This window comes from Stenella coeruleoalba, assembly GCF_951394435.1.
Source record: "Stenella coeruleoalba genome assembly, chromosome: 1".
NCBI lineage: Eukaryota > Metazoa > Chordata > Mammalia > Artiodactyla > Delphinidae > Stenella > Stenella coeruleoalba.
In genome coordinates, this window is record NC_137169.1 from 4,260,768 (window position 1) to 4,275,830 (window position 15,063).

Sequence of the window (15,063 nt, forward strand, 5' to 3'; positions counted from 1 at the left end):
CTACCATGTGCCCCCTGACCTGACATTCAGGACGCATCCACTGTGTTCCCCACCAGGCCAGCCAGTCTGGCAGGCTGCCTGCCTGCTTGAGAGGGCGGAGTCACAGGGCCCCGTGTCGGGGGCTCCTGGCGGTCACGCTGCCCATGACCTGAGCCGGAACCTCTGCGGGGGGGACGGGTCAGAGGACCACGTGTGTACACATGGCGCTGGACAAACCATAGGGGACAGGAATGACCCCACCCTTCCGGGAGGCGGGGTCAGCGGCTGTCACGTGTGTCCTGGACATCTGTGCCCCCACCCCCAATCCTCCACCCGCAGTGCCAGGGTTGGCCAGCCTGGAGATGGCAGGGGCCTTGGGGGTCCAGCCCTCTAGGGGTTCAGGGAGAGCCATTTACAGTTGAGGACATCTGGGCTCTGGGAGGGCTGGCCAGTGGCCCTGTGTCCCCAAGACATCCCCAAATCCTCGCCCCAGTCCTGGCCAGGGAACAGAACCCCCCTGGTGCCTCCACGCCCAGGTCCAGCTTGTCTCTCTCAGACGGGATTCTGCACCCAGGGCTCCACGCCAGGAAGGCCCCTCCCTGCTCAAGGCTCGGAATTCCCTTCCAGGCTGGGCCACAGGGAACATGAGACACAGACAGGCCCAGGCCCTGGCCCCGTCCCTCCCTTCCTCCAAACTGGGGCCATCACAGCGCACCACCAGCTGCCTGAAGGAGGGTCAGGATTCCAGTGGGGCGTTACTGGCAGGAAACAAGGCAGGAAGCTGGGGGTGCTCCAGCTGGGAAGACTGCAGAGGCCACTGGGGCCAGTCCCCTGCCTCCAAGCTTTCCCCAAGCCTTCCGAGAACACAGCGAGGGCAGTCGTGGCCCACCCCAGATGGCAAATGCCCAGATCAAGGCCTCTCCAGGGACAAGGAGAGAGGGAGGGATAAGTCCAGGCTCCAGCGTGTGGCCTGGTTTCTCCACATCTGCGACCAGGAGATGGCACGGGGAGTGTGTGTGTACCTGGAGGCGGGGCTGACCGGCCTCCCAGGGCACAGGGCAGGACCAGGGGCTCCTGGGCCCCCCTCAGCGCTGCTGTGACCCTCCCCGCTGGAACGCTAGCCACACCCCGCTAGAGGGAGGGCACGCCCCTTCCCATGGAGGCCCGAGACAAAGGCTCCGGCAGCCCCCAGGCCAACACCTGCAAGCTCTGCCCTCCCCTTCCCTCCGGGGAACAAGTGACCGGCCACTCAGGGCAGGGGCCACAGACCCTCCGCTGGTGACGACAGAGTCCAGGGCCTGTGAGACAGGCTGGGCCAGGGACAGACACCTGTCCCACGGAGACAGCACATACTTGGTGGTCTCCAGCCTTGCAGGAAGCAGCCTGGCCTGACCTGGGCGTCAGCCAGGTCTCTAGCCTCGGGCCGGCCAGTTCCCCAGTCCTGACCCACCTGGCACCGGGGGGCCTCACGGGCAAGGGGCTGGAGCACGGTGCAGACGGGATTGGGGGATGGGGGCAGACTGAGGGCACCCAGAGCGGGCAGCTCGCCCTCCTCAGCCGGGCCGAGTCCGTGGGCGGCCTCTGGGCTCCCAGGAGCTTCCCTTCAGGTCTGGAACCCGTCGGCAGAGAGAGACATATGTGCTGCAAGTCAGAGTCCTCCACACGTCACTCAACTTTTATCAAGACAAACTTGTTCAAGTCTTCAACAGGAAAGTGCGAAAGATGTACAAAGAAACGAAATCTCCTCTAGGGAGCCATCCTGGCAGAGGTGGCCGAGGGGTGCGTCCCGGGTGGCGCTTCTGGGCTCAGGCGGCCTTGTCCCCACGAGGTGGCATTTCTCCGTTTCCCTTTCTGTCCTCGGGTGGCATGGCTCTAGAAAGGTGGCAGCTTTTCTCTCCTGCGGGGGTCGGGCAGGGGGCCCGGCAGGCGCGGCTGCAAGAGGCAGATCACGGGTCACACAGCTGGGTGCTCGGGTCCCCACGGGGGTGGCACCCAACACCCTAGACCACCCACTACGACCTGTCATGGCCAACTGACATCAGGGGGTCCCCCAGCCCAGACCTCCCAGCCTCGGGCCACGACCACACTGGGGAGTGGAGGCGGCGGGGCCCCCAAGGAGCAGCCTGTCCGGAACAGCCCCGCCCCCGAGCCTCCGCACCGAAGCAGAGGTTCTGATGGGACACACAGCTTAGCGGGCGCTGTCAGTGGGGCAGAGGAGGCCACAGCGGACTGGTGGTTTCTCAGGACTAAAACCCTCTCCCAGCCGGTAACACTGAGCTGCACCCACGCTGAGCCACCCTCCTGGTCCTGGGCAGGGGTTGGGGGGAGGTGACGTCCCAGGGCGTCCACCACCCGGCAGGAAAGCGCAGGCAGAACAGTGGAGTCAGGGTTCCAGGCTGGGGGCACCGGCCCCTGACTCACCGCCGGGGTCACGCACGCACACCAACACACCGGCGCACAGACGCACGCGTGTACACAGAGGAGCACGCCCCCGTGCACCCACCCTGCCATGTGCTGCCCCCCCAGGCTCCCGGGGAAGCGTCTGGAAGCCTAGGAAGACACACTGGCCCCAAGACGGTCCCCGAGCGTGGAGGGGCGAGGCCCCCGGGCCCCAGGGCCGTGAAGAAGCACAGGGACCAGGGCCCGTACTGGCCTGGCCTGACTCGCCAAGCCAAGGAGGGACAAGGGATGGCGCAGCGCCCACGAGCGGCCTCACCTCCACTGGAAACGAGCCCGGCAGCAGAGGGAAATCTCGGGGACGGCTAGATATCTGTGGCAAAGAGAGGAAAGCTCGGCTTGCCTGGGGAGGCGGGGGGGGCCGGCTGGGGCCCCGCGGGCGCCCCTGCCCATGCCGCCCGGAAGCAGACGGGCACCTACCGGTCACATAGGGCCCCAGGGGCATCTGGTTGTAGTTGACAATCCCTCCCGGTCCAGGGCCCCGGAAGTTGGGCCCAAAGTTGTTGCTGTACATCTGGGAAGAGCCGAAAGCGCCCTGGAGGCAAGGACTCAGGTTTAAAGGTCCAAGTCCCGCGCCGGCCCGAGCCCCCACCCAGGGCGCCCAGGACGTGCGTGGGGGGCTGGGGCCGGGGCGCAGGCCGGCCCTGACCTGCTGAATGGTGGGGTCCCCGGCTCGGTTGGTCAGGCGGCTCAGGATGCTGCGCTCTGACATCTGGAGACGGGCAGCCACCGGGGGGATGCGGGACAGCATGGAGGGCAGGCGCGTCACATCCGCCTTCATGTCGCTCAGCAGCTCCTCCAGCTGGTTCAGGACTGGGGAGGGAAGGGGAGGCGCGGGGCGCGGCACCCAGGCGGGCACTTAGCTACCAGGCTGTGTCGCTGTTACTGCACCCGCGCAGCAGACACCAGGGGGCGCCCTTCACCCGGCCCTCCCAGCCAGCCAAGCAGCGCCCCGCCGGCTGCTGGACAAGAGCCCGGTTTCCCAACAGCTTCTCCCAGCCCGAGGGCTGCAGAGATGACAGCCAGGAACCCCGACGCAACGCTGGGCTTCCCTCTGGGCCCTCAGCCAGCCTCCTGGCTCCCGGGGAGGCCTGCAGCGCTGGCCACCGCAGGGGACCGGATCCTCGCCCAAGACAGAGCAGCCTCAGGAAACTTCTCCCAGGCAGCGGCGGGGCCGCAGAGTCCAGGGACCCTCACGTGAGCTTGGCTCACCCCCTCCCCCTAACCAGCCTGGGAACTTCCTCAGGATTTGGAGCACGAGGGTCAAAGATGTGAATCCCGGGAGACCCTGAGCAACTATTTCACCTCCCCCAGCACCGACATGAAAACGGGATGAGAAACCTCACCACTTAAAGGTATTACAAGAATTAAAGAAAGAACGTATTTAAAGCATGTTGTCCTAAGTCGGGAGACTGGGAATGACACATACACACGACTACATAAAAAACAGATAACTAACAAGGACCTACTGTACAGCACAGGGAACTCTTCTCTATACTCTATAATGACCTGTATGAGAAAAGGATCTAAAAGAGAGCGGACATGTGCATACGGATAACTGATTCACTTTGCTGTACACCTCAAACTAACACAACATTGTAAACCAACTATACTCCAATAAAAAAAATTTTTTTTTAATTTTAAAAAGGTCCTCTCCTCTTCCACTAAAATAAATAGATAAATCAATAAATAAACCATATTGTCAAGGCTCGATAAACGAGCTTGTACAACTTAATAGTCTTCTACGTCACCTACCCCCCGCCCAGGGCCTGCACGGCGCTGACCTTCCGAAAAAGGCTAGAAGAGCAAGGGCCTCGCTTTCCCCACAGGTAAGAGCAGAGGCTGGATGACAGCCTGTCCCGTCTGATGTCCTGTCCCCAGCCCCACGCCCCCACTTGGGGGGCAGGAGCCGCTGGGCGGGAGCCAGGTAGGCGGGCCCCCCTCCCGGGAGCGGCCTCGCTCACCCTTGTGCAGGACGGCATTGGCAGGCTTGTTCCCGGCGAGGGACTCCTTGGACAGGTGCTGGTGGCTCTCGGCAAGGCACTCCACCTCGGCCAGGCGGGCATTGAGGGCCATGGCGGGGTGGTTGGGGTCCTGGGTCATGTTGAGGTACGCGGCCCTCCGGAGTTGCTCCTCGATGACCAGCGCCTGCTCCAGCAGCTGAGGGGGTGGGGGGAGGGGAGGGACTGAGCCCTGGCCTGGCCCCCTCCGCCAGCACCCACCCCCGCATGCCAAGGCTCTGACGGAAAGCAGGGAAGAAGGACACACCCCCTCACCGGCTGTCCACCCTCTGGGCCACTCCTTAGAGCCTGCCCCAAGCTGAGTTCTCTACACCCATCACCCAGGGCAGGGACACTCGCCCAGTGGGGCCTGGCCCAGAGCAAGGACCCAGCACCTGTTTGTTGATGGACTAAATGACTCCCTTTCCTGGACAGTCTGGCCAGCATCCGGATATACAGGGTGGGGGGCTGCTGCTTGCTCATTTCTTTGCCCCAGACCTTCCTGTAACCTGCCCTCTGGCAGCACCCCGCCCCCAGCCTCTGGCCCTGCCAAGGACTGACCTTGAACCTGCGCGCCAGGAACTTGTTCTTCATCTCCAGGTAGTTGCCCTTGTGGATCTCGGACTTGAAGGGCTCATTGAGGATCATGTATCTCGGGTCGTTCTGGATGTCCTGCCAACGGGCATAGCCGTGCCTGGGTGGGGCACCGTTAAGGGCAAACCTGGCCATGGGGTGGGGGGCGGGAGACCAGCCTGGGGTTTGGCGCCCCGGCTTTGTGCTCTCCAAAGAGTCATTAACCTTGGCTGCAAGATAAGCACGTGGACGAGGATGACTTGACAATCAGTTGCCACTGACAGGGGCCCCCAGGAGGCCAATCGTGGCACCGAGGCTTCATCAGATAAACTCCTTCATCCCCAAAACCCAGAGGATGGAAACATCTGAGTCCTGACCCCCAGCACCTGTGGCTGTGACCCTATTTGGAAATAGGGTATTTCCAGGTGTAATCAGATTAAGAAGGGGTCATCCCGGGAGAGAGTGGACACTAATCCAGTGACTGATGTCCTTGTAAGAGGAGGAAATTTGGACACAGGACACCCAGGTAAGAAGGCCATGTGAGCGACAACAGAGGCAGAGACTGGAATGGTGCAGCTGTAAGCCCAGGGACGCCAAGGACTGACAGCCGCCACCAGGAGCTGGGGACAGACCAGGAAGGGGCCTCCGCCAGAGCCTTCAGAGGGAACCAAGAAACACAACGCAGTTTTCTTGCCCAAAGTCCCACAGTCCGTGAGGGGCAGAGTCAGGATTCAAACCCAGGCAGGCTGGCTGCAAGCATCTTAACCTCCACGACTGGGTCCACAGGCCAGATCCGGCCCATAGCCTGTTTTTGTAAATAAAGTTTTATTGGAACACGGCCACACCTGTTGGTTAACGTACTGTGGCTACTTCTGCTACCGTGGCAGACTGGCGGAGTCCTCTGCAAAGCCTGAAATAGCCCCTCCCTGGCCCCTCCCAGGAAAGGTCTGCCGACCCCCGATCTACAGCTCTCCACCTCTCGTTATAATAACCAGCCCCACTCCAGGCCGTCACGAAGGCCGGCTTTGCTGGGCGGCTCCCCCCGGGAGCTGTGTGGCCCTCTCCTCGTCTCTGGGAGGTCTGTACTCAATGTCGCCTTCTCTGACCTTCCCAAATTACAGGCAACCCCCACCCACAAAGCTCCCTTTGCCCATCCTCCCTTTATCATGTTCCTTGAACCTCACTTTGCTAACTTATGCTGTTCGCCATCTACCCCCAGTAGGATGTGAGCTCCGGGTAGACTGAGATTTGGGGCTGTTTTGTTCATGGCTGCATCCTCCGTGCCTGACACATGACAGGTGATCAGTAAAGATGGAATTGAAGAATGAATGAATGAATGAAAGCCTTCCTGAATGGTGAAGCACCCTTCAGGTGTCATCAGTGGGAGGAGGTGAGGTCTGTATCAGGTAGGAATTAGGAGCATTGGTTGTGGAGTCAGATGGAAGGGCTGTGTGTCCCTGAGCAAGTCACTTGGCCTCTCTGAGCACCCGTTTCCTCCTCTGTGTAACGGGGATCGTAGTAGTGACCCTTTGGCAAGGCTGCTGTGAGGATGGAGTATTGAGTATAAAGGGACAAGCTCCCGTTATGATCACGGTCACTGTCATCGTCACCAGGAAAGGGTCCCTGGCACCTGGTTAGGAGCACCAGCCCCTGACTCCTCACCCCACAAGCCCCACATGCCTCCCTGAGGTCCACAGATGAACAGACCACAGTCCTGCCCAGCCCGGCTTGGCCAAGGATACGTCACGATGCCCGCCAGCAGCCAGTAGTCATGGCGCCGGTGCCAGATGTCGTAGATTTTCCCCGAGGACACAGCAGCACGTTCCTCGTTCTGCCACAGTGTGTGTAGCTCTGGGAAGCCAGCCAAGGGAAGCAGAATGAGGTGCCCCCCAGCCCCCACAGAGGTGGGCCTAGGAAAGCCTCTGCCATCTCCCCACCCCGAGAGGTTCAGTGTTCCAGTGTTACTAGGAAAGGTTATACTGCGGACTTTTGTCAACCATTCACACGTTAGTATAATATAGCCATCTGCCCAGACTCCTGGAATCCACCATCAGGAAGCCTGCGACACAAACAGGCACAGCTCTCTGCCCACGGCCCCACCCCAGTACCTGTGAAGCCCCCGTCTGCAATGTTGAACATGAACTTGAACTTCCCGATCTTGTCCTCCCTCTTCCCCTCCTCATCTTCCTCTTTGTCACCATTTTGCTGTGTTTCAATGGGCTCCTTCTCCTCGGCTTTGGTGTCATCTGTGGGAGGACAGACCCACCTTCATCTATCCATCCCAAAGGCAGTGCCCAGGGGCCGCTTTCCCCCAAGCACTGGGGACCCAAAGGCAAGCGGGAATCACATCTCCCCACCCGCAAGGGGCTCACTGCCCAAAGGGATTTGAAACAGACAAGCCAGCAGCCCCCTCTCTCCATCCTGAGCAGGGAGGGCTGCTCCAAGCCTGAGTGTCCCTCCACCAAGTCAGGACCACCTGGGGACGGGGGGGATGTGGGGGACTGTGAAAATGCAGCTTATGTTGAAGGAGGGCAGTGCCGCCTTGGGGCTCTGATCTGGGGACGACTGTTCCAGAACATTCCAGCACTTAGAAGGATACAGGCTGCCAGCTAAACCCCAAATGCTCTAGGCCAAACTCTATGATCAGCTCTCCTCCTCCTGGCGGTGGCCGGGGCCACAGGAGGGGTCAGGAGAGAGGAGGTGCAGGGTCTGTCCCCTGAGGGGCTGTTGAGTCCAGGCTCCCACCCAGCAGCTCTGATCAGGGCCTGGGGCCAAGGGGACCAAGGGACACAGGACAGAGCACATGCAAGAGCCCCAAACCTGGCCTGAAATCACTGCCATCGCCTCTGCTGTGGGTCAAGCTCAGCTCCAACTTGTCCAGAATCTTCTCCTTCTCAGCAAGCACTTCTTCTGCAAGACAAAGTGTGTTCACAGGGTGGGTAGGGGTCCAGAAGGGCAGAGGAGACTCCGGGCTGGTGGCTTCCCAACACTGCTTCAGCCATGCACGGAATCCTCTCCATCATCTTACTCAGAAGTCCAGCAGGTGCCACCAGGGAGGGCTCTCTGGGAGGCAGGGTGGGGGCGGGACCTCACCCCACCCGCCCATCCCAGCAGCACCCTCCCCCCAAACTTCTCAAGGCACAGTCTCCGAACCCTCCCTACCACAATGACAACCAGAGGACTCAAAGTCCTGGCAACACGTCAGGCCTTCCTTAACACAAAACCCCTCTTACAGACACCCAGAAATGTCAGGCAGTATCTATCACATGATAAAAACACAGGGTGCGCTCACAAGAAGAAAAGGGAATTGCCAGGTGCCGTAAGTGAATGGAAACTCAAAGCGCGAGAAGCATATGCTGGGGGCCTGGGCAGAGGGTGACTGGACACCAGGAAGAGGCCCGGGGGCTCCAGCTGGGTCTCAACGCCAGACAGGAAGGATGAGGCCGCAAGCCCCAGAGATGCAGAGAACTGGAATTAAACCAGTGAACCGACACCCTCCAGCTGCTGTGCTCTCTGCAAAAGAGGGAAAGTTCCATCTGCCAGCTCACGGCCAAGCTGAGGAAGCCTGGCTCCCACATGGAATCTAGGGGGCAGAAAGCCCCCAGTGAGGGTCCAAACCCAACACCAAGGCATGCAGACCGTGGAATCTGAACTGTGCCATAAAGACTGGGCCCAGGCCAGCCAAGTCACTAGCGAGACCACTAGGCCCTGGGCTTCATGGAAACAGAAGGGGAGACATTTCCTGCTACCCAGGAATGACATGGGTTCTCATGGATAAAACAATCTCTGATGAAGATGCACCCAAATGAAACTCAGAAAACGATACCCACAGCCAGACAGATAAAAAAGGAAGAGAATCCATAAGAAAAGACAAATCAAAAAAAAAAAAAAAGAAGTAGAAAAGGCCAGATAAAACTTCTAGAAACGCAACACATAATCGCTAACATTTTAGACATCTCCTTGCAGATTTCTAAGACGTCCTCATGACTTCCTGGCCCTGGAGAACAAGCCTTGTACATGGTCGTCAGGACTGTGAATGTGAGGGATTCTACTCCCCTGAGAAGGTCATGCGATGAGGCACAGGTGATCTTCAAAGAGGGAGATTATCCAGGTGGGCCTGACCTCATCACACCAGCCCTTTAAAAGCAGAGTTTTCTCTGAATGGTCACAGAAAAGGATGTCAGAGATCTGAAGCCTGAGGGGGACTGGCGCACCGTTGCTGGCTTGAAGATGGAGTAAGCCCCGTGGCAAGCAACGTGGGCAGCTTCTAGGTGCTAAGAATGGCCCCCTAGCTGAGAGCCAGCAAAGGAGGCCTCAGTCCTCCAGCCCCAAGGAGCTGAAGTCGGCCAACAGCAAGAAGGAGCTTGGAAGCAGATTTTCCCCCAAGCCTTCAGATGAGAACTCGGCTCAGCCAATGCCTTGACCTCAGTCTTGCAAGCCCCTTGGCAGGGAACCCCGCCACACCACCCCACACTTCTGACCCAGGCAACTGTGAGCCAATACACGGGTGTTGCTTCATGCTGCTAAATTGGTAATCATTTGTTTTGCAACCATAGAAAATAATACAAATGAACAGCTGTACCAAAGAAAGCAGGAACTGAAGCTAGATCTGAGGATGACTCAAAAAGCCTTGCAGAGAAACAGGAAACAAAAAAGTAAAAGATGTGAAAGACACGTCGCCTCCCTCTTTCACAAACCTTGTCCCTGCTTTTCTTCATTGCATTTGGAGTCTGTTATTGAACAAGACCTACTTGTGCTTATTGCTGATCACCTGGGTCCCCCAGTAGAATACAAATTCCAGGTGAAGGCTCTGGCTTTGGTTCACTGTCTGTGTCCCCAGAGCCTAGGACAGCCCCCAACACACAGCAGGCCTTCAGTATGTATTGGTTGGGTGAATGGATGAATTGATGAGTAAGAGCAATGCCAGGAGAGAATAAACATAATGGGAGGAAAGATAACGTTCAGCGAAGGAGTGACTGAGAATCTGCTGATAACCGACAGAAGACACAACACTCAGCTTTAAGAATCACAGTCAGTAAGAAAAAAAAAAAAAAGAAAGAAAGAATCACAGTCAGTCATAAGCAGGATAAATAAAAATTTCATTGTTGTGAAATTGCACATGACCAAAGACGGAGTATCTTACAAATGGTCTTTCCGTGTTAGGAAAGACAGAAAAGGCAGGTTTCCTACAAAGGAGCAGCAATTACCCTGAGAGCAGCCTTCTCAGCACAACAGAAGCCAGAATACAAAAGAAATAACATCTTCAAGTGCTGAGGGAAAACCCCTATCCCACCTCGAATTCTGCTATTATTCGAGAAAAATACAATAAGGTGTAAAGGAAAAATAACACATAATGAGAGAATTTGCCATCCACAGAAATTTGCTGAAAGCACCATTGAAAGGTGTATTTTGGGAAGGAGGACACTGAACAAAGCAACGATGAACAAACAAGCAAACACAAAACTTTTAGAAAGAAGCAACAGCACATGGAAGAGGAAAAGGGAGTGCGTCAGAGCTAAAGTTGCCTACAGTCCTTATAGCATTCAGGAGGTGACATGTTAAAAATTTAAGAGTACAAGATAGAATTGACTGTAAACCTTCCAAATAAGTTGACGGGAAAAGGGGAAAATAGAAAATGTGATCAATCCAAGAGATGTCAGGAGAAAAAAAGAAGAAAAGGCAAGGGTGATATAAAGCACAAAATAGTAGTAGAAATTCATCCAAATACCTAGCTATTACAATAAATGTAACAAGATTAAATTTGCCAGCTAAAAGGTAGAGATTCTATGATTAGATTTAAAACAACAAATCACACCATATACTGTTTACAAAAGATATACCTAAAACTTAATTATAGATAGATTAAAAATTAAGAAATGGAAGAAAATACTTGCAAATCACCACATCTGATATGAAACATGTGTTATAAAGAACTCATAACTCAATAATAAAAAGACAAATAACCCAATTAAAAAATGGACAAAAGGGGGCTTCCCTGCCAATGCCGGGGACGCGGGTTCGTGCCCCGGTCCGGGAGGATCCCACATGCCACAGAGCAGCTAGGCCCGTGAGCATGGCCACTGAACCTGCGCGTCCAGAGCATGTGCTCCACAACAGGAGAGGCCACAACAGTGAGAGGACCGCGTACCGCAAAAAAAAAAAAAAAAAAAAAATGGACAAAAGGATCTGAAAACACATTTCTCCAGCAAAAACGTACAAATGGCCAATAACACTTGAAAAGATACTCAACATCTTTACACAGAAGGGAAATACAAATCAAAACCACTTGAGCTATGACTCTTCACCCACTACGATGGCTATAATCAAAAAGTGAGATAATAACAAGTGTTGGCCAGGATGTGGAGAAATTGGAAAACTATACACTGCTGGTGGGAATGTAAAGTGGTGCAGCCACTGTAGCAAACAATCTGGCAGTTCCTCAATATATGAGAGTTACCATACAATCCAGCAATTCCACTCCTTTGTATATACCCAAGAGAACTGAAATCTATGTCCACACCAATACCTATATACAAATGTTCAGAGCAGCATTATTCATAATAGCCAAAAGGCAAAATAACCCAACTGATGTTGGGTTAGTCCATCAACTAATGAATGGGAAAATAAAATATGGTCTATCCACAGTGTAGAATGTTATTCAGCAAAAAGGAACCAAGTTCCAATACATGGTACAAAACTGATGAACCTTGAAAACACTGTGCTTAGTGAAAGAAGTCACACATAAAAAAGGCATATATTTTATGATTCCATTTATATGAAATGTCCAGAGCAGGCAAATCCAAAGAGACAGAAAGTAAATTAGTGATTGCCACAGGCTGTGGGGACGAGAAAATGGGCTAACGGGCATAGGGTTTTCTGGAATGATGAAAATGTTCTACAATTAATTGTGCTGATGACTCTACAACACTGTGAATATATAAAAACTACTGAATGATATACTTGAAGTGGGTGAACTGTGTGGAATGTGAATTATATCACAATAAAGTTTTTATTTATACTTATAAGTAAAAGGATAGGAAAAAATACACCAAGTATGGGAATTCCCTGGTGGTTCAGGGGTTAGGACTCTGCGCTTCCACTGCAGGGGGCCCAGGTTCAATCCCTGGTCAGGGAACTAAGATCCCACATGCTGCACAGCATGGCGAAAAAGAAAGAAAAAAATAATAATACACCAAGTGTATACTGAACAAAAATAAGCTCAATCCAAATCAGCCTAAATGAACCTTAAAGCAAAAAGGATCAGGAGGGATGAGAAGGTTATTACATAATAAACAGAAACACTTCACCAGAAAATTATTAAAAATCTGAACCAATATGCACCTAACAACCCAATCCCAAACTATACGAAACAAAATCTGGCCTTACGAGAACAAAGAATAACCCACACTCACAGTGAGAGATTTTAACACAAGTCTCTCAGACGTGACTGATCAAAGCAAACCAAAAATAAGTAAGGATATAAAAAAATCTGAACAACATAATGATCTAATGCATATATTTAGAACCTTACACCCAGCAATGAAAGGACAAACATTCTTTCCAAGCAGACATAAGCATTTACAAGATCTGACCACATTAAACCAGAAAGCAGGTTTCAACAGTATCATATAAAAACAATATTATACAGACTCATGTGTTCAGACCACGAGGCCACTGATTCAGAAATAACTAATAAAAAGATGTAGCCCGGGTTTCCCTGGTGGCGCAGTGGTGAAGAATCCGCCTGCCAATGCAGGAGACATGGGTTCGAGCCCTGGTCTGGGAAGATCCCACATGCCGCCGAGCAACAAAGCCCGTGCGCCACAACTACTGAGCCTGCGCTCTAGAGCCTGCGAGCCACAACTACTGAAGCCCGCGCACCCTAGAGCCCATGCTCCGCAACAAGAGAAGCCACCGCAATGAGAAGCCCACGCACTGCAACGAAGAGCAGCCCCCGCTCGTCGCAACTAGAGAAAACCCGCACGCAGCAACGACGACTCAACGCAGCCAAAATTAAATAAATAAAATTATTTAAAAAAAAAGATGTAGCCCAATAACTCCCAAACTGTACAACAGGAAAAGTTAAAGCCCACGTGTAGAGAACTGAGCCCCTGGCTCTCCCCTCACCCTGGGACCTATGGTGCTGGGACAGAGCGATGCACAGTCCGCCACCCGGCCAGGGAGAGACGGGGTAGAGCGTGGCCTGGCTGCCTTCTCTGGCCCAGGCCTGACACTGCATCAGGGTGGAAGCCCGCACCTTTCAGCAGCTGCTCTGGGGAGGGCTGGGCCTTCTCCATCTCCTCCGGTCGATCCTCTCGGGCCCTCTCCTTGCCATCCGAGCTCTCGTGCTTGTCCTCACCCTCCGCTCTGTCCAGGGCAGTTGGCAGGGCCTAGGGAGGACAGACTCGGGAGTTGCAGGGCCTGGAGCCTCAACAGGAGTGGAGGCAGGGAAGGCGTGCTGGGCTCGGAATGCACTCTCCTGGCTCCCACTGCGTGCTCCCAACCCGCTCCCCAGACACAGAGGCTCGAACTTGGAACCAGGAGGCCCGAGTGACAGCTGCCTGGGCAAGGCCTGAGAAGGTCCCCAGAGCCACCCCCATCCCACAGGGGCCCAGACACCTGCATCTTCCGTACCTGGATTTCTGGGGGCTTCTTTGGCTTCTGCGCCCCCAGCTCCTTCTCTTCCAAGTAGCCCAGCTGGGCTTCCATTTTGTCTGAAAGATCAAGGGAGACGGGGTGAGACAGGTGAGCTGGGGCAGGGAGGGGGAGAAGGGCAGAAAATGGGGCATCAGAGAGGATCCTGGGCCCGGCACCTGCAGAAGGACAGGTGAACCAGGTCAGCGAGAGCACCCAGGCCAGGCCTGCAATGTGAGGAGCCTTGGAGGACCCTGGGCCCAGTGAGGCCAAAGCCAGGGGCCGACAGGACGGAGCTACATGCGGCGGGGGGGGGGGGGGGGGGGGGGGCGGGGTGCCTCCCATCTGGAAGCCGGGAAGCGAGGTAGGTGGCGGCCCAGCCTAGGAGCCAGGACGGCTGGGTGTGGTCCCGGCCTTCAGGCTGCTTGACTGGCCACGTGCCTCCCCCACGCTGAGTAAGTTCTTGATCCTGCAAAGGGCCAGTGACCCACATGCTCTGAGTAGCCCTGGGCGGTGGTCACTACCTCGCAGGGTAAGGGACTTGCCCACAGGCACACTGGGCCAGGAAGTAAACTAGGCATGTCTAGTAAACTAGAGGGCACTTGTGCCCAGAAGCAGGATGTCCTCAGAGGCACTGAGCCTCTCGGGGCCTCACCTGTCACCTGGGATAAGCAGGACGCCCCCAGCCTGAGGGGTCTGACTGAGGGAAGAAGATGCTTTGCCCAGATAAACACAGGAATCACCAAAAAGGCAAATAACCCATTAAAGAAGGACAAAGGATCTGAAATGACATTTCTCCAAAGAAGACGCACAAATGGCCCAGAAGCACATGAAACGATTCTCAACATCTTCAGCCATCAAAGATGCAAATCAAAAGAGAAATGCAAATCAAAACCACAACGAGGGGCTTCCCTGGTGGCGCAGTGGTTAAGAATCCGCCTGCCAATGCAGGGGACACGGGTTCGAGCCCTGGTCCGGGAAGATCCCACATGCCGCAGAGCCACTAAGCCCGTGCGCCACAACTACTGAGCCCACGTGCCACAACTACTGAAGCCCGTGCATCTAGAGCCCGTGCTCTGCAACAAGAGAAGCCACCGCAATGGGAAGCCCGCGCCCCGCAACAAACAGCAGCCCCCTCTCTTCACAACTAGAGAAAGCCCGCGCGCAGCAACGAAGACCCAAAGCAGCCAAAAATAAATAAATAATTTATTAAAAAAAAAAAAACCCACAACGAAACGCCCCTTCACACCCACTAGGATGGCTGTAAGCAAAAAGTCAGATAAGTGCTGGTGAGGATGTAGAGAAACTGGAACCTCACACGTGGCTGGTGGGAATGAAAAATGGTGTGATCACTGTGAAAAAGCCTGGCAGTTCCTCAAAATGTTATACCACGTGACCCGGTGATTCCATTGCTAGCTAT

At 55.0% G+C, this 15,063-nt stretch overlaps 1 protein-coding gene across 1 annotated transcript in view; it reads right to left on the reverse strand.

Annotated features, from left to right (window-relative positions):
• Nucleotides 1–1,059: 1,059 nt before the first annotated feature.
• Nucleotides 1,060–15,063, reverse strand: part of CHD5 (chromodomain helicase DNA binding protein 5) — a 63,796-nt gene continuing 49,792 nt past the window's right edge. Inside the window, 12 exon segments of the mRNA XM_079946174.1 lie at nucleotides 1,060–1,179; nucleotides 1,309–1,911; nucleotides 2,696–2,749; nucleotides 2,857–2,971; nucleotides 3,086–3,249; nucleotides 4,401–4,596; nucleotides 4,998–5,130; nucleotides 6,752–6,860; nucleotides 7,118–7,255; nucleotides 7,830–7,919; nucleotides 13,267–13,399; nucleotides 13,644–13,723. Of these exon segments, the coding sequence (XP_079802300.1) occupies nucleotides 2,742–2,749; nucleotides 2,857–2,971; nucleotides 3,086–3,249; nucleotides 4,401–4,596; nucleotides 4,998–5,130; nucleotides 6,752–6,860; nucleotides 7,118–7,255; nucleotides 7,830–7,919; nucleotides 13,267–13,399; nucleotides 13,644–13,723 (1,166 nt within the window). The 3' untranslated portion in view covers nucleotides 1,060–1,179; nucleotides 1,309–1,911; nucleotides 2,696–2,741.